At 42.5% G+C, this 18,560-nt stretch overlaps 2 protein-coding genes across 3 annotated transcripts in view; both read left to right on the top strand.

Annotated features, from left to right (window-relative positions):
- Positions 1-207: 207 nt before the first annotated feature.
- LOC106563208 (14-3-3 protein eta) lies at positions 208-3,456 on the top strand. Its single transcript, XM_014128554.3, has 2 exons — positions 208-639; positions 1,953-3,456. Exons 1-2 carry the CDS (start codon positions 553-555, stop codon positions 2,604-2,606), a joined length of 741 nt encoding a protein of 246 aa, XP_013984029.1. The 5' UTR covers positions 208-552; the 3' UTR covers positions 2,607-3,456.
- Positions 3,457-10,812: 7,356 nt separating this feature from the next.
- LOC106563210 (sodium/glucose cotransporter 1) overlaps positions 10,813-18,560 on the top strand; it is a 31,631-nt gene continuing 23,883 nt past the window's right edge. For both annotated transcript variants that reach the window (XM_014128556.3, XM_014128555.3), the window contains exon 1: positions 10,813-11,066. In XM_014128556.3, the coding sequence (XP_013984031.1) occupies positions 10,935-11,066 (132 nt within the window). In that variant the 5' untranslated portion in view covers positions 10,813-10,934. The remainder of the gene's footprint in view (positions 11,067-18,560) is intronic.

The raw sequence follows: 18,560 nt of genomic DNA, 5'->3' as shown, positions 1-18,560 counted from the left end.
ATGTCCATACTATATGTGAGGACTGGAGAGGTTACTCTTGCTAGCACCACCAATGATATGCAGTATACACATCATTGGCGCCAACCCTACACGCACGCGCCCTCAGTTGCTGCAACAGCTCGAGGATGCGGTACGTCGCACTGCGCATGCACGCTTGCAGCGTACGTTTCTATTTTTAGAAAGTGACGTCATCATGAAATATCAGCGGCAGCCTTCGGCCCCAACACCGGATAGACTGGATTGACTGGACGCTTGCAGCAGCACCACAGGCCGCAGTAGCCATCAGTTAGAGATTTGGAGCTGTCACTGATTGTCTCCCTTCTAATTTGCGCCTCAGACATTAGCATTAACAGAATTGCTTCACCATTGTTTTAGCTAGGTCTTATGTAAGCGGGTATTTCAGAGAAAATCAGCAGTTACGTTTGATGTGCTGTTTGTAGCGTTGGACATCAGCAGGAAAATACACATCCGTGTATTCGAAAGAAATTGTCGATAGCCTGCTTCCTGTATCGTGGAACTGACTGCCCGACCTTCGGCACATCAACGGCGACGATGGCAGATAGAGAGCAACTGATCCAGAGAGCCCGTATGGCTGAGCAGGCGGAACGGTACGATGACATGGCCTCGGCGATGAAACAGGTACTAGAGACGTCATCGTTCTGCATAATGCTCCTCACATGAAATAATTACATAATGTGACAATCATTGATATCAGTTTGTAACAAAGGTCATCAGATGACATCATTCAATGGTCATACCATGTAGTATCTTGCCAACTACAGTAGCTAGCTAGCTACAGTAGCTGGGTTTGTCGTCTTTACCTTCTAGAAATAATTTCAAAAATTATCTGCATAATCAATCAATGTGAAACCTGGTGCACACAACATCAAGGTTATTTTGCTTCTGTTATTTTGTTATATCGTTTTGAGAAGTGAATGTAGTAACTAACGACCTAGTTATCTATATCTAGTTAAGAATGAAACTGGTGGTCTGGATTCGTGGCTAGCAACGGCTGGTCGATGCAGTAGCACCAGCCAAAATGAACATAGGCAAACATCGCTAGTTACAGCACTTTGGGCTAGTGAATAAAACTAGCTAGATAGTCCAAGCTTGAAAGCTGGTTTTACATGACCAGTAATAGCTTAACTAAGATAGTAATGGTCAACTTTATGCCAGACAGAGAAAAATGTTCTTAAATAACTAGCAAATATGATGGTGGAAATCTATTAAGGACCAGATTTTGCGCCTTAGCGAATGCACCCACACACATCCTGTCTGCAAGAGGGTCGTCACTTCTTACCACAGCCACAAATGGCTAAACCCTATCTAGTTCTACAATTGATCATCTTAAAATCTGATTTTAAACCTTAAGTACACTGCTAACCTTATGCCTAATCCCAACCTTAAATTAAGACCAAAAAGCACATTTTTGTTTTCATCAATGTATGATATAGCACATTTTGACTGTGGTAACTAATGACAACCCTGCAAGGTCAGCTTTATTGATGCTGATGGATACATTTTCAGCGATTGACTTAAATGCATCCGGTTGCTCAAAAGGCATAGAAGTATCTTTATATAATAAAACAAAGTCTGGTTCTATCAAGCACAGCTTCATTCCCAAACACAGCATACTGTACATCTCCACCTAGACATGCATGCACCCTGCAACTTCACACCTTTGTCATGGTGAATGTGTAGGTCCTCCCAATGTTAGGCCAGTTTCTTAGATTTATAAAAAGTATATGATATGGTAGCATTTTCACATCCTGTCAACATGAATAATATAAAAATATATGCCATTTAGCAAACACTTTTATCCAAAGTGACTTCCATTCATGCGTGGATACATTTTAAGTATGGGTGGTCCCTGGAATTGAACCCATTATCCTGGTGTTGCAAGAGCCATGCTCTACCAGCTGAGCTATTTAACACTTCTATGTCCTCACCAGGTGACTGAGCTGAGCGAGCCTCTGAGTAACGATGACCGCAACCTGCTCTCTGTGGCCTACAAGAACGTGGTGGGGGCCCGGCGGTCCTCCTGGCGCGTCACCTCCAGCATTGAGCAGAGGGCCATGGCTGACGGCAACGACAAGAAGCTGGAGCTGGTGAAGGCCTACCGGGAGACCATCGAGAAGGAGCTGGAGACGGTCTGCCAGGACGTGCTCAACCTGCTCGACCAGTTCCTCATCAAGAGCTGCGGAGAAGACCAGCTGGAGAGCAAGGTGTTCTACCTGAAGATGAAGGGCGACTACTACCGCTATTTGGCCGAGGTGGCCACGGCCGAGAAGAAGACCTCCGCCGTGGAGTCCTCCGAGGGAGCCTACAAGGAGGCCTACGAGATCAGCAAGAGCATGGCGGCCACCCACCCCATCCGGCTAGGCCTGGCCCTCAACTTCTCTGTGTTCTACTACGAGATCCAGAATGCTCCCGAGGAGGCCTGCAAGCTGGCCAAGGAGGCCTTTGACGAGGCCATTGGACACCTGGACAATCTGAACGAGGACTCCTATAAGGACTCCACCCTCATCATGCAGCTGCTGCGGGACAACCTGACCCTGTGGACCAGTGACCAGCAGGACAGCGAGGGGGGAGAGGCCCAACCCTGAGACCTCCTCCTACCCCCAAGATAGTCTTTAGCTAGAGTTAGCCACTCCCCTTTCCCCTATTCTCTACTCTTTTCGGACCTTTTCTTCTCTATTCCCTCTATTTTCTTCTCTTCCTAATCGCTGACCTCTTCTCTTTGTGCCATTATAATGCTCAATTAAGGCCTCATCAGGAAGAATCTGTTCTCTAGTGGCCTGTCGTTTTGTCCTACATTCTCACCTCTTCCCCTGCTGCTGCATTCACCTTCTCATACTGTCCTCCTCAACTCTCTCCCTCTTCTCTGTCCTCCAAGGCTTTCTGTCCCTGGCCCACTTTCTGTGCACTAGTGCTATTTTGTTTTTATTATAGCCATTGCATCCCCTCTCTTCAATTGTTGCTGATGATGAACTGAATGGTTGGTATTCAAGTGGCATTTCCACAGGATGTTCTCGTGAGGACAATCTAGTATCTATCATCGTGATGGATGTCTGTAATGCTAATTGTTTCATTATTTTGCACAGCATAGTGCAAATGTCACTATTTACCAGAATGTTGTTGTGCTCTCCTCCCTGACTTGTACCGTTTCTATGCCCCCCCCCCCCCCCCCCCCCCCCCCCCCGGTCACTGTAAGGTGTCTGTCTGTTGTTCTTCTCTATTTCCTGCCTCTTGCCCTTTCCACTTTGCCCTCTGACCTCTGTGTGCACTGTTAGCCCCTGTGAACGTATTCCAGCCATCTTCCGTCTTGAAATGTCCGTCTTTGAATGTTGATGGGACAGTGTCTGGAGTTTTCAGTTGTGCAAGTACATTTGTTTATTATTATGAATCATGCGTGGTCATTAAAGAATGCCATTAAAACATTACCTACCATGGGAACTTGTGTGGGTTCATGCCTTGTGCTTCAGAGTAATTTATAATTGCAACAAATGGCCTTGATTTCTGTCTTCGGTGTGCTGTTTTATAGTGTGTTTGTGTGGGCATGTGTACATGCTTTGTGTGCAGACATGCGTGTGTAGCCTATTCTGTGGGAATTCTTGGATGAACAGCATGATTGTGCGCATCAGTCGCTGTGAGTGAATCTGGCTGTGCAGTCATGTGCAATTTGGTCATGATTGTTTCTTTTCTCATTCAGGTATTACACACAGACACACACACTGATTTTGTTCACTGTGTAGGATTTTGTGTTTTTGGTGAGGATGTTGCTCTCATGGTATTCCTCTCCCTAATGGACAAGGTCAGAATGGGTATCTTGGTGCAGTATACATTTCCAATGAATTATCGACACCTTTTATATTTAACTATCTTTACCTTTTGTTTAAAAAAAAAAAAAAAGAAAGGCTAGTAATAAGTCTAATACTATCCTTTTTTGTTTTCTGTTGCAAATGTTTTGCTTTCATGTGTCCAACTGAACAGAACCCTGGCTGGTTTCACCACCCTTTTTTGAGCCATGTGGGCTCTTTTTTTTGTCCTCTTTGTTTAACCATCTTCAGCTTGACTCAATAGCAGCATCTAGTGATGTTTTTTTGGTACTTTTACTCTCCTAACTACAGGGTTTATAGTATAACAGCTCTAGTAAAGTAATATACACTACCGTTCAAACATTTGGGGTCACTTAGAAATGTCCTTGATTTTGAAAGAAAAGCATTTGTCATTTAAAATATCAAATTGATCAGAAATACAGTGTAGACATTGTTAATGTTGTAAATGACAATTGTAGCTGGAAACGGCAGATTTTTAATGGAATATCTACATAGGCGTATAGAGGCCCATTATCAGCAACCATCACTCCTGTGTTCCAATGGCACGTTGTGTTAGTTGATCATTAGAAAACCCTTTTGCAATTATGTTAGCACAGCTGAAAACTGTTGTCCTGATTAAAGAAGCAGTAAAACTGGCCTTCTTTACACTAGTTGAGTATCTGGAGTACCAGCATTTGTGGGTTCGATTACAGGCTCAAAATGGCCAGAAACAATTAACTTTCTTCTGAAACTCATCAGTCTATTCTTGTTCTGAGAAATCAATGCAATTCCATGCCAGAAATTGCCAAGAAACTGAAGATCTCGTACAACGCTGTGTACTACTCCCTTCACAGAACAGCGCAAACTGGCTCTAAACAGAATAGAAAGAGTGGGAGGCCTCGGTGCACAACTGAGCAAGAGGACAAGTACATTAGTGTGTAGTTTGAGAAACAGACGCCTCACAAGTTCTCAACTGGCAGCTTCATTAAATAGTACCCGCAAAACACAAGTCTCCAAGTCAACAGTGAAGAGGCGACTCCGGGAAGCTGGCCTTCTAGGAGATAGTTAAGGCTTTGAAATAGCTGAGATAAAAGCACAGGGTCGGGATTGAAGCATCAGGCGATACCAAGATAGGAGCAATACAAGGGTATTGTAAGATCATACTGTGATATTGCAAATGTTATATACTTGTAGACACTGATGCAACTTAATGTGAACAAGATTGTTTGTAGCTGTGATTGAGATGTGACAGATAATTGTTTTTGAAAGAGAAATACATATTTTATGGATAACAGCACCTCACACACACTCAAGTCTTCACCAGAAACCTGACGAGGAATGACGGAAATAATCAAATCAAATCAAATCAAATTTATTTTTATATAGCCCTTCGTACATCAGCTGATATTCTCAAAGTGCTGTACAGAAACCCAGCCTAAAACCCCAAACAGCAAGCAAAGCATGTGAAAGAAGCACGGTGGCTAGGAAAAACTCCCTAGGAAAAACTCCCTAGAAAGGCCAAAAACCTAGGAAGAAACCTAGAGAGGAACCAGGCTATGAGGGGTGGCCAGTCCTCTTCTGGCTGTGCAGGGTGGATATTATAACAGAACATGGTCAAAATGTTAAAATGTTAAAATGTTCATAAATGACCAGCATGGTCAAATAATAATAATCATAGTAGTTGTCGAGGGTGCAACAAGCACGTCCGGTGAACAGGTCAGGGTTCCATAGCCGCAGGCAGAACAGTTGAAACTGGAGCAGCAGCACGGCCAGGTGGACTGGGGACAGCAAGGAGTCATCATACCAGGTAGTCCTGAGGCATGGTCCTAGGGCTCAGGTCCTCCGAGAGAAAGACAGAAAGAGAGAAAGAGAGAATTAGAGAGAGCATATTTAAATACACACAGGACACCGGATAAGACAAGAGAAATACTCCAGATGTAACAGACTGACCCTAGCCCCCCGACACATAAACTACTGCAGCATAAATACTGGAGGCTGAGACAGGAGGGATCAGAAGACACTGTGGCCCCATCCGATGATACCCCCGGACAGGGCCAAACAGGCAGGATATAACCCCACCCACTTTGCCAAAGCACAGCCCCCACACCACTAGAGGGATAACAGCACCTCATCACACACAGTCAAGGAGGAATGACGGAGGGACAGAGTAATAATTAACCCACTATCTGTGTGTGTGTTTACTCTGTGGGTGAGGTAGCGTTGTGGAGAAAGTACCTTTTTGGTTGACTGACCTTAGAATTAGTTAACTTGTTGAAATAAACCATCATATTGACAGAGGTCATGGACTAGGCTTGCAGTCAACATACTATAGCGATGTCCATTAACATACATCTAATGCTATTATTATTATACTGAACAAAATATAAACGAAACATGCAACGATTCTACTGAGTTACAGTTCATAAACTCAGCAAAAAAAGAAACGTCCTCTCACTGTCAACTGCGTTTATTTTCAGCAAACTTAACATGTGTAAATATTTGTCTGAACATAAGATTCAACAACTGAGACATAAACTGAACAAGTTCCACAGACATGTGACTAACAGAAATTGAATAATGTGTCCCTGAACCAAGGGGGGGGGTCAAAAAGTAACAGTCAGTATCTGGTGTGGCCACCAGCTGCATTAAGTACTGCAGGGTCATGTCAGGATGAGCCTACAGGAAGGGTAGCACATGAGGGAGGAGGATGTCGTCCCTGTAACGCACAGCGTTGAGATTGCCTGCAATGACAACAAGCTCAGTCCGATGATACTGTGACACACTGTCCCAGACCACGACGGACCCTCCACCTCCAAATTGATCCCTCTCCAGAGTACAGGCCTCAGAGTAACGCTCATTCCTTCAACGATAAACGCGAATCAGACCATCACCCCTGGTGAGACAAAACCGCGACTCGTCAGTAAAGAGCACCTTTTGCCAGTCCTGTCTGGTCCAGCGACGGGTTTGTGCCCATAGGCAACGTTGTTGTCGGTGATGTCTGGTGAGGAACTGCCTTACAACAGGCCTACAAGCCCTCAGTTCAGCCTCTCTCAGCCTATTGAGGACAGTCTGAGCACTGATGGAGGGATTGTGCATTCCTGGTCAAAATAGCACTGGAAGAAATGGCAGCAGTTTTACGGGTGCTCAACCAATTGTGCTATTATGTGTTTTTTTTTCACGTTATTTGTAACTTATTTTGTACATAATGTTACTGCAACCGTATCTTACGGCAAAAAAAGAGCTTCTGGATATCAGGACAGCGATCACTCACCTCTGATTAGACAAAGATTTTTTCTTCAACAAGCAAGACGCACAGGACATTCTCCAAACGCCCGACAGTGCCAACATCCCCGTTATTTGCAAGAGGAAGCGACGCAGGTACAGAGGATAAAGAGCCGGATGCCTTGTCAGAACCTGGAAAAGGCGAGTGGGAAAGCTGCCATTACCATCAATACTACTCGCCAATGTGCAATCATTGGACAATAAACTAGACGAGGTACGATCGCGAATATCCTACCAACGGGACATCAAAAACTGTAATATCCTATGTTTCACGGAATCGTTGCTGAATGACAACATGGATATTCAGGGGGGGTCTGTGCATATTTTTGTAAACAACAGCTGGTGAACGAAATCTAAGGAAGTCTCTAGATTTTGCTTGCCTGAGGTAGAGTATATAGTGATAAATTGCAGGCCACACTACTTGCCTAGAGAGTTTTCAGCTATACTTTTCGTGGCTGTGTATTTACCACCACAGACAGATGCTGGCACTAAGACCGCACTCAGTCAGCTGTATAAGGAAATAAGCAAACAAGAAACCACTCACCCAGAGGTGGCACTCCTAGTGGCCGTAGACTTTAATGCAGGGAAACTTAAATCAGTTCTACCAAATTTCCATCAACATGTTCAATGTGCAACCAGAGGGGAAAAAAATTCTAGAACACCTGTACTCCACACACAGAGATCACCGACAACAACGAGACAGCCTACAGGGAGGAGGTCAAACCTGGCCGGGTGGTGCCAGAATAACAACCTATCCCTCAACGTAACCAAGACTAAGGAAATGATTGTGGACAACAGGAAAAGGAGGACCGAGCACACCCCCATTCTCATCAACGGGGCTGTAGTGGAGCAGGTTCAGAGCTTCAAGTTCCTTGGTGTCCACATCAACAACAAACTAGAATGGTCCAAACACACCAAGACAGTCGTGAAGAGGGCACGACAAAGCCTATTTCCCCTCAGGAAACTAAAAAGATTTGGCATGGGTCCTGAGATCCTCAAAAGGTTCTACAGCTGCAACATCAAGAGCATCCTGACTGGTTGCATCACTGCCTGGTACGGCAATTGCTCGGCCTCTGACCGCAAGGCACTACAGAGGGTAGTTCGTATGGCCCAGTACATCACTGGGGCTAAGCTGCCTGCCATCCAGGTCCTCTACACCAGGCGATGTCAGAGGAAGGCCCTAAAAATGGTCAAAGACCCCAGCCCCCCCAGTCATAGACTGTTCTCTCTACTACCGCATGGCAAGTGGTACCGGAGTGCCAGGACAAAATGCTTCTCAACAGTTTTTACCCCCAAGTCATCAGACTCCTGAACAGGTAATCAAATGGCTACCTGGACTATTTACATTGTGTGCCTCCCCAACCCCCCCAACCCCTCTTTTTATGCTGCTGCTACTCTCTGTATATTATATATGTATAGTCACTTTAACTATACATTCATGTACATACCAACTCAATTGGGCCGACCAACCAGTGCTCCCGCACTTTGGCTAACCGGGCTATCTGCATTTTGTCCCACCCACCACCCGCCAACCCCTCTTTTACGCTACTGCTACTCTCTGTTCATCATATATGCATAGTCACTTTAACCATATCTACATGTACATACTACCTCAATCAGCCTGACTAATCAGTATCTGTATGTAGCCTCGCTGCTTTTATAGCCTCGCTACTGTATATTGCCTTTCTTTTTACAGTTGTTTTATTTCTTTACCTACCTATTGTTCACCTAATACCTTTTTTGCACTATTGGTTAGAGCCTGTAAGTAAGCATTTCACTGTAAGGTCTACACCTGTTGTATTCGGCGCAGGTGACAAATACATTTTGATTTGATTTAACTCGGGCAGTTGTTGTTGCCATCCTGTACCTGTCCCGTAGGTGTGATGTTCGGATGTACCGATCCTGTGCAGGTGTTGTTACACGTGGTCTGCCACTGTGAGGACGATCAGCTGTCCGTCCTGTCTCCCTGTAGCACTGTCTTAGGCGTCTCACAGTACGTACATTGCAATATATTGCCCTGGCCACATCTGCAGTCCTCATGCCTCCTTGCGGCATGCCTAAGGCACATTCACGCAGATGAGCAGGGACCCTGGACATCTTTCTTTTGGTGTTTTTCAGAGTCAGTAGAAAGGCCTCTTTAGTGTCCTAAGTTTTCATAACTGTGACCTTAATTGCCTACCGTCTGTAAGCTGTTAGAGTCTTAATGACCGTTCCACTGGTGCATGTTCATTAATTGTTTATGGTTCATTGAACAAGCATGGGAAACAGTGTTTAAACCCTGTACAATGAAGATCTATGAAGTTATTTGGATTTTTATGAATTATCTTTGAAAGACAGGGTCCTGAAAAAGGGATGTACATTTTTTTGCTGAATTAGTAAGGAAATCAGTCAATTTAAATAAATAAAGTAGGCCCTAATCTATGGATTTCACATGATAGGCCCACCAACTGGGGAGCTAGGCCAAGCCAATCAGAATTAGTTTTTCCCCACGAAAGGGCTTTATTACACACAGAAATACTCCTCCGTTTCATCAGCTGTCCAGGGGGCTGGTCTCAGACGATCCCGCAGATAAAAAAGCCAATGTGGATGTCCTGGGCTGACGTGGTTACACATGGTCTGCGGTTGTGAGGCCACTTAGACGTACTGCCATTCAAATATCTGGCAAATGTTCTGGTGGACATTCCTGCAGTCAGCATGCCAATTGTACGCTCCCTCAAAACTTGAGAAATCTGTGGCATTGTGTTGTGACAAAACTGCACATTTTAGAGTGGCCTTTTATTGTCCCCAGCACAAGGTGCACTTGTGTAATTTTTATTTTACCTTTATTTAACTAGGCAAGTCAGTTAAAGAACAAATTCTTATTTTCAATGATGGCCTAGGAACGGTGGGTTAACTGCCTGTTCAGGGGCAGAATGACAGATTTGTACCTTGTCAGCTTGGGGTTGTGAACTTGCAACCATTTCGGTTACTAGTCCAACGCTCTAACCACTAGGCTACCCTGCCGCCCCGGCAGTCGAAGTAATGATGCTGTTTAATCAGCTTCTTGATATGCCACACCTGTCACGTGGATGGATTGTCTTGGCAAAGGAGAAATACTCACTAACAGGGATGTCACATATTTGTGCACAGAATTTCATCGAAATAGGCTCTTTGTGCTTATGGAACATTTCTGGGATCTTTTATTTCAGCCCATGAAACATTGGGATCAACACTTTACATGTGGCATTTTTATTTTGGTTCACTATATTATTATTACTACTACTATAGTTTCCTATTAAACATATCCTATTAAAGCCAATAAATCCTTCAATTGTTTTTCTATCAGAAACCCACCATATTTTTTATTCTTCTGTATACTCTTTGCTATGCTCTTTCTCCCAGGAGTCCTCAATTCACCTGCTGCCACAGCACTGTCACAGTTTACTTATTTACCTAGAGTGTGATCAATCAGCCCTTTCCATTATGACTAGGGTTGGTGTAATTCTGATAGTGGAGTGATATTTTTTACAGGAATATGTTTCTTTCCTCCAAGTATTTCCTGTTCAGTTGATCATTAATTACCCTTTGTTTGCCATTAAACACATTCTTTGATTTCTGACACATTTGTGAACAATTCAAACATTTATTAATTTACTGCAATGCACACACACATTGGCAGGCAAGCTGACACACCTTTTCATGGTCTCAAACACAATATTAACCAGCAGTACACACACACACCCCTATACCTACCTTTGGGGTCAGTGGTACAGAAGCAACAGTGCAGCAGTAAAGGAAAGAATCTTCATCAACACACCTGTTCTCTGGTCACCTCTGCAGCTCGGAGCAGACAAAATGACACAGGATTATTCTGGGTTCCCCTTAGTTAGGAATGTGTTTAACAATGGCACGGTGGCCCTTAACAACCCGGCGGATATCTCCGTCATTGTGATCTACTTTTTGGTTGTCTTGGCAGTCGGAGTATGGGTGAGTTGCTTAGTCTTTCCATTGACCAGTCTGCAAACTCTTAAACAAATCTGTGTGTATAAATAGTTAACCCCTCAGCAATGATAAAGAGATGCATGGCATGGTTGTTGTCTAATCTGAAGAAAAGTTGGTTGTTTTGTCTATTCTGAATGCGTTAAAGTCCAAGAAACCTTATTAAAAACCACTGGAAGCATCTGGATAGTGTTTCCTTCTGAATGATAATATGACAAAGTCCTTAGATGTACAAAAGTTAAATATGTATTATGATAGTCTACACTTTCGTTACAAAATCATTCAATTTTATTTTATAACGATCCACATTAGCCGACACCAATGGCAACAGCTAGTCTTACCGGGGTCTGACACATACCGAGAAAGACATCACAGACAAAATGCTTGACAATTTACATACATTATTGAAACTATCGCCCATAATAAAGCGTAGTGTGCTGTGATAAACTCTGTCCAATAATTCAATACAGTGGTACAGTAGCTGCATTCATATAGACAATATCGCTATAGTCTATAACCGGTATGGATAACCGACTGAATTATTTGTTTTCACATGTAGTGTGTGTGTGTGTGTGTGTGTGTGTGTGTGTGTGTGTGTGTGTGTGTGTGTGTGTGTGTGTGTGTGTGTGTGTGTGTGTGTGTGTGTGTGTGTGTGTGTGTGTGTGTGTGTGTGTGTGTATCAGTTACACATACTGTACATATACATACAAAAAATAATACATACACACAACATTCACGGTCGTCTGTTGTCAGATGGCTTCCACATTTTTTTTAATCACTAGTAGGTTCTTGGCTGGACTGGTGCAGTACACTTGTTTCTACAGATATTGGCCCAATTGGGCTATTGTGCCAGGAACATTATGCCAACGTTCTCCTCAAGTGTAAGCAAGGAAGGTCATGACTGTTGTCAAGTATGAATGTCAAGAAGCCTACACTCATCTACACTCTTACAAAAAAGGAGCTATCTAGAACCTAAAACGGTTCTTCAGCCATCCTCATAGGAGAACCCTTTCCAGAGAGGGTTCTACGTGGAACCAAAAGGGTTCTCCCTATAGGGACAGCCGAAGAACCCTTTAGGAACCTTTTTTTGTAAGAGTAACAAGTGTACTGACCTTTCAGTGAAGTACCTTGACTGTTTCAATTTACGCCCTCCTGCCAAATGGATAATATTGACAAACGTTTAAAACTTCTTTGGGATGGGGGCGGTATTTTGACGTCCGGATGAAAAGCGTGCCCAAAGTAAACTGCGTGCTACTCAGGCCCAGAAGCTAGGATATGCATATAATTGGCAGATTTGAATGGAAAACACTCTAAAGTTTCTAAAACCGTTTAAATTATGTCTGTGAGTATAACAGAACTTATTTGGCAGGCGAAACCCCGAGGACAAACCATCCAGGATTTGTTGTTGTTGTTGAGTTCACTGTGTTTTCAATTGGTTTTCTATGACAGTATATTCCGTCTTAAATTTTATTGATTATTTACGTTTTAGGATACCTAAGGATGGATTAGGAAAGTTGTTTGAAATGTTTGGACAAAGTTTACAGGTAAGTTATTAAATCATTTGTAGTATTGTTGGGCGAGTTGGAACCGGTGTTTTTCTGAATCAAACGCGCCAAATAAATGGACATTTTGGGGATATAAAAAGGAGTTTATCGAACAAAAGGACCATTTGTGATGTTTCTGGGACATATTGGAGTGCCAACAGAAGAAGATCTTCAAAGGTAAGGCATGAATTATTTAGTTTTTTCTGACTTTTGTGTTGCCACCTGCCTGGTTGAAAATGATTGTTATGCATTTGTATGGTGGGGTGCTGTCCTCAGATAATCGCATGGTTTGCTTTTGCCGTAAAGCCTTTTTGAAATCTGACACCGCGGCTGGATTAACAACAAGTTAAGCTTTATTTTGACATATTGCATGTGTATTTTCAAGAATGTTAAATATTTACAATCCTGTAGTTTGAATTTGGCACCCTGCACTTTCACTGGATGTTGGTCAGGTGGGACGCTACCGTCCCACCTAGCCTAGAGACAAGAATGTTAGAATGAAATTGCTGAGCAATACAGTTGCATTTGTCATATTGTTTCAGCTATGTGTGGAGAGTAGATGTGCACACATACATACAGTACTAACTACTAGGGCTGTCAAACGATAAACACATTTAATCGAGTTAATCGCAGCATTTGCTGGGATTAATCACGATTGATCACAAATTCAGAATTTGCACAATTTGAGCTGTAATTTAAGATTCTTTTAAACAAAAAACATTGCAAGAATATTGATGTCTTGATCTTGTCCAAAGTAACAGTTATCAAAATCTGGTAAATTGATAAAACACACTTTCTTTAACTTCAATAGCAGCTTGTTTTGACATGTCATTGTTGTTTTTAGCTGTAGGACTATATACACTACCGTTCAAAAGTTTGGGGTCATTAAAATAACATCAAATTGATCAGAAATACAGTGTAGACATTTTGAATGTTTTAAATGACTATTGTAGCTGGAAACTGAAGATTGTTTATGGAATATCTACATAGGCGTACAGAGGCCCGTTATCAGCAACCGTCACTCCTGTGTTCCAATGGCACGTTGTGTTAGCTAATCCAAGTTGATCATTTTAAAAGGCTAATTTATCATAAAAAATGTTAGCACAGCTGCAAACTGTTGTGGTCATTAAATAAGCAGTAAAACTGTCCTTCTTTAGACTAGTTGAGTATCTGGAGCATCAGCATTTGTGGGTTTGATTACAGTCTCAAAATGGCCAGAAACAAAGAACTGTCTTCTGAAATTTGTTAGTCTATTCTTGTTCTGAGAAATTAAGGCTATTCTATGCAAGAAATTGCCAAGAAACTGAAGATCTCGTACAACGCTGTGTACTACTCCCTTCACAGAACAGTGCAAACTGTCTCTAACCCGAATAGAAAGAGGAGTGGGAGGCCCCGGTGCACAACTGAGCAAGAGGACAAGTACATTAGTGTGTCTAGTTTGAGAAACAGACGCCTCACATGTCCTCAACTGGCAACTTCATTAAATAGTACCCGCAAAACACCAGTCTCAACATCAAAGGTGAAGAAGCAACTCTCTGCCTTCTAGGAAGAGTTCCTTTGTCCAGTGTCTGTGTTCTTTTGCCCATCTTAATCTTTTCTTTTTATTGGCCAGTCTGAGATAGGGCTTTTTCTTTGCAACTCTGCCTAGAAGGCCAGCATCCCGGAGTCGCCTCGTCGCTGTTGACTGGTGTTTTGCGGGAACTATTTAATGAAACTGCTAGTTGAGGACTTGTGAGACATCTGTTTCTTTAACTAGACACTCTAATGTACTTGTCCTCTTGCTCAGTTGTGCACCGGGGCCTCCCACTCCTCTTTCTATTCTGGTTAGAGAGTTTTCAGCTGTGCTAACATAATTGCAAAATAGTTTTCTAATGATCAATTAGCCTTTTAAAATTATAAACTTGGATTAGCTAATACAACGTGCCATTGGAACACAGGAGTGATGGTTGCTGATAATGGGCCTCTGTACGCCTATGTAGATATTCCATAAACAATCTTCAGTTTCCAGATACAGTAGTCATTTACAACATTAACAATGTCTACACTGTATTTCTGATCAATTTGATGTTATTTTCTTTCAAAACAAGGATATTTCTAAGTGACCCAAAACTTTAACGATAGTGTATTATGTATTTTGGATGTTTTCAGTGTATTTGGAACACTTTCAGACAATGCAATTAATTAAAATGCCCACATTTCTTTTCACTAATATGACAAAAAGTTAAGACTCGAGTTAACTGATTTATTCTTACAGTCCTACTAAATACATACAGTGCTGATTGATGATAGACACAGACACAATGATTGACTAACAGAGTCCAATTAAACACCATACACAAATGTATAGAGTAAATTTCATTCATGTATACAAGATGTGCACAATGTGTTATATACGATGTGTACACATACTGTACATACAGTACTAACTACATATAGTGCTGATTGATGACTGACTCAGAAACAATGTTTACACAACTAACAAAGTCCAATTAAATAATACACACAAAAATGTATACAGTATGTAAACTCCCCTTCATATTTATTTGAACAGTGAAGATAAACGTTTCATTTGGCTCTATACTCCAGCATTTTGGATTTGAGATCAAATATTTCATATGAGGCAACAGTACATTTCATTTTAGGGTATTTTCATACATATGTGTTAGCGTTTAGAAATATTCATACCCCCTTGACTTATTCCACATTTTGTTGTGTTACAGCCTGAACTCAAAATGGATTAAGTATATTTTTTTCTCTCACCCATCTACACACAATGACAAAGGGAAATCATGTTTTAGAACATTTTAGGACATTTACTGAAGATGAAATACAGAAATATCTGATTTATTTAAGTATTCAGATCAATACTTTGTAGAAACACCTTTGGCAGTGAATCTTTCTGGGTAAGTCTCTAAGAGCTTTCCACACCTGGATTGTGCAACATTTGCCCATTATTCTTTTCAACATTTTTCAAGCTCTGTCAAATTGGTTGTTAATGATTGCTTGGCAACCATTTTCAGGTTTTGCCATACTGTAGATTGTCGAGTAGATTTAAGTCAAAATTGTAACTCAGCCACTCAGGAAAATCACTGTCTTCTTGGTAAGCAACTCCAGTGTATATTTGGCCTTGTGTTTTAGGTTATTGTCCTGCTGAAAGGTGAATTAATCTCACAGTGTCTGGAGGAAAGCAGACTGAACAAGGTTTTCCTTTAGGATTTTGCCTGTGCTTAGCTCCATTCCATTTCTTTTTTATCCTGAAAAACTCCCCAGTCCTAAACAATACAAGCATACCCATAACATGATGCAGCCACCACTATGCTTGAAAATATGGAGAGTGGTATTCAGTAGTGTCATATTGTATTTTCCCCAAACATAACACTTTGTATTCAGGACAAAAAGTTAATTGATTTGCCATATTTTTTGCAATATTACTTTAGTTTTTTATTTCACCTTTATTTAACCAGATATTCCAGTTTACAACTGCGACCTGGACAATATAAGCAAAGCAGTGCGACACAAACACAGAGTTACACATGGGATTAACAAACGTACAGTCACAATAGAAAAGTCTATATACAGTGTGTGCAAATGTAGTAAGATTAGGGAGGTAAGGCAATAAATAGGCCATAGTGGTGAAATAATTACAATTTAGCAATTAAACACTGGAGTGATAGAGGTGCAGAAGATGAATGTGCAAGTAGAGATTCTGGGGTGCAAAGGAGCAAAAAATAAATTACGATATGGGAATGAGGTAGTTGGGTGGGCTATTTACAGATGGGCTATGTACAGGTGCAATGATTGGTAAGCTGCTCTGACAGCTAATGCTTGAAGTTAGTGAGTGAGATATAAGTCTCCAGCTTCAGTGATTTTTGCAATTTGTTCCAGTCATTGGCAGCAGAGAACAGGAAGGAAAGGAGGACAAAGGAGGAGTTGGCTTTGGGGATGACCAGTGAAATATACCTGCTGGAGCGCATGCTACAGGTGGGTGCCGCTATGGTGACCAGTGAGCTGAGATAAGGAGGGGCTTTACCTAGCAAAGACTTATAGATGACCTGGAGCCAGTGGGTTTTGCGACAAATATGAAGTGAGGGCCAGCCAACGAGAGCATACAGGTCGCAGTGGTGGGTAGTATATGGGGCTTTGGTGACAAAACAGATGGCAACATCCAATTTGCTGAGTAGAGTGTTGGAGGCTATTTTGTAAATTACATCCCCAAAGTCAAGGATCGGCAGGATAGTCCTAAGAGTGAAAACTTGCCTTGTTGCAAACAGGATGCGTGTTTTGGAATATTTGTATTTTGTACCAGCTTCCTTCTTTTCACTCTATTAGTTAGGTTGGTGTTGTGGAGTAACTACAATGTTGTTGATCCATCCTCAGTTTTCTCCTATCACAGCCATTAAACTCTGTAACTGTTTTAAATGCACCAATTTGTAAGTCGCTCTGGATAAGAGCGTCTGCTAAATGATGTAAATGTAAATGTTAAAGTCACCATTTGCCTCATGGTGAAATCCCTGAGCGGTTTAATTCGTCTCTGGCAACTGAGTTAGGAAGGATGCCTGTACCTTTGTAGTGACTGGTTGTATTGATACACCATTCAAAAAACATCATTCAAAATGTAATTAATACCAAATCAAATCAAATGTATTTATATAGCCCTTCGTACATCAGCTGATATCTCAAAGTTCTGTACAGAAACCCAGCCTAAAACCCCAAACAGCAAGCAATGCATGTGAAAGAAGCACGGTGGCTAGGAAAAACTCCCTAGGAAAAACTCCCTAGAAAGGCCAAAACCTAGGAAGAAACCTAGAGAGGAACCAGGCTATGAGGGGTGGCCAGTCCTCTTCTGGCTGTGCCGGGTGGATATTATAGCAGAACATGGTCAAAATGTTCATAAATGACCAGCATGGTCAAATAATAATAATCATAGTAGTTGTCGAGGGTGCAACAAGCACGTCCGGTGAACAGGTCAGGGTTCCATAGCCGCAGGCAGAACAGTTGAAACTGGAGCAGCAGCACGGCCAGGTGGACTGGGGACAGCAAGGAGTCATCATGCCAGGTAGTCCTGAGGCATGGTCCTAGGGCTCAGGTCCTCCGAGAGAAAGAAAGAGAGAGAGAAAGAGAGAATTAGAGAGAGCATATTTAAATTCACACAGGACACCGGATAAGACAAGAGAAATACTCCAGATGTAACAGATGTAACAAACTACTGCAGCATAAATACTGGAGGCTGAGACAGGAGGGATCAGAAGACACTGTGGCCCCATCCGATGATACCCCCGGACAGGGCCAAACAGGCAGGATATAACCCCGCCCACTTTGCCAAAGCACAGCCCCCACACCACTAGAGGGATGTCTCCAACCACCAACTTACCGTCCTAAGACAAGGCCGAGTATAGCCGACAAAGATCTCCGCCACGGCACAACCCAAGGTGGGGGCGCCAACCCAGACAGGAAGACCACGTCAGTGACTCAACCCACTCAAGTGACGCACCCCTCCCACGGACGGCATGGAAGAACACCAGTAAGCCACCAGCAGAGAATCCCAGTGGAGAGAGGGGAACCGGCAAGGCAGAGACAGCAAGGGCGGTTCGTTGCTCCAGCCTTTCCGTTCACCTTCACACTCCTGGGCCAGACTACACTCAATCATAGGACCCACTGAAGAGATGAGTCTTTCAAAAGCGGCACTAAGATCTAGGAACACGAGGACAGATGCAGAGCCTCGGTCTGACGTCATTAAAAGGTAATTTACCACCTTCACAAGTGCAGTCTCAGTGCTATGATGGGGTCTAAAACCAGACTGAAGCGTTTCGTATACATTGTTTGTCTTCAGGAAGGCAGTGAGTTGCTGCACAACAGCGTTTTCTAAAATATTTGAGAGGAATGGAAGATTCGATATAGGCCGATAGTTTTTTATAATTTCTGGGTCAAGATTCGGCTT

This window comes from Salmo salar, chromosome 11, assembly GCF_965601325.2.
Source record: "Salmo salar chromosome 11, fSalSal1, whole genome shotgun sequence".
NCBI lineage: Eukaryota > Metazoa > Chordata > Actinopteri > Salmoniformes > Salmonidae > Salmo > Salmo salar.
This window is presented reverse-complemented; position numbering and strand designations above follow the sequence as displayed.

Coding starts and splice junctions, on each gene's coding strand:
- LOC106563208 (XM_014128554.3), top strand. CDS start 553: ATGGCAGATAGAGAGCAACTGATCCAGAGAGCCCGTATGGCTGAGCAG. Junction 640..1,952: donor TGGCCTCGGCGATGAAACAG/GTACTAGAGACG, acceptor TGTCCTCACCAG/GTGACTGAGCTGAGCGAGCC.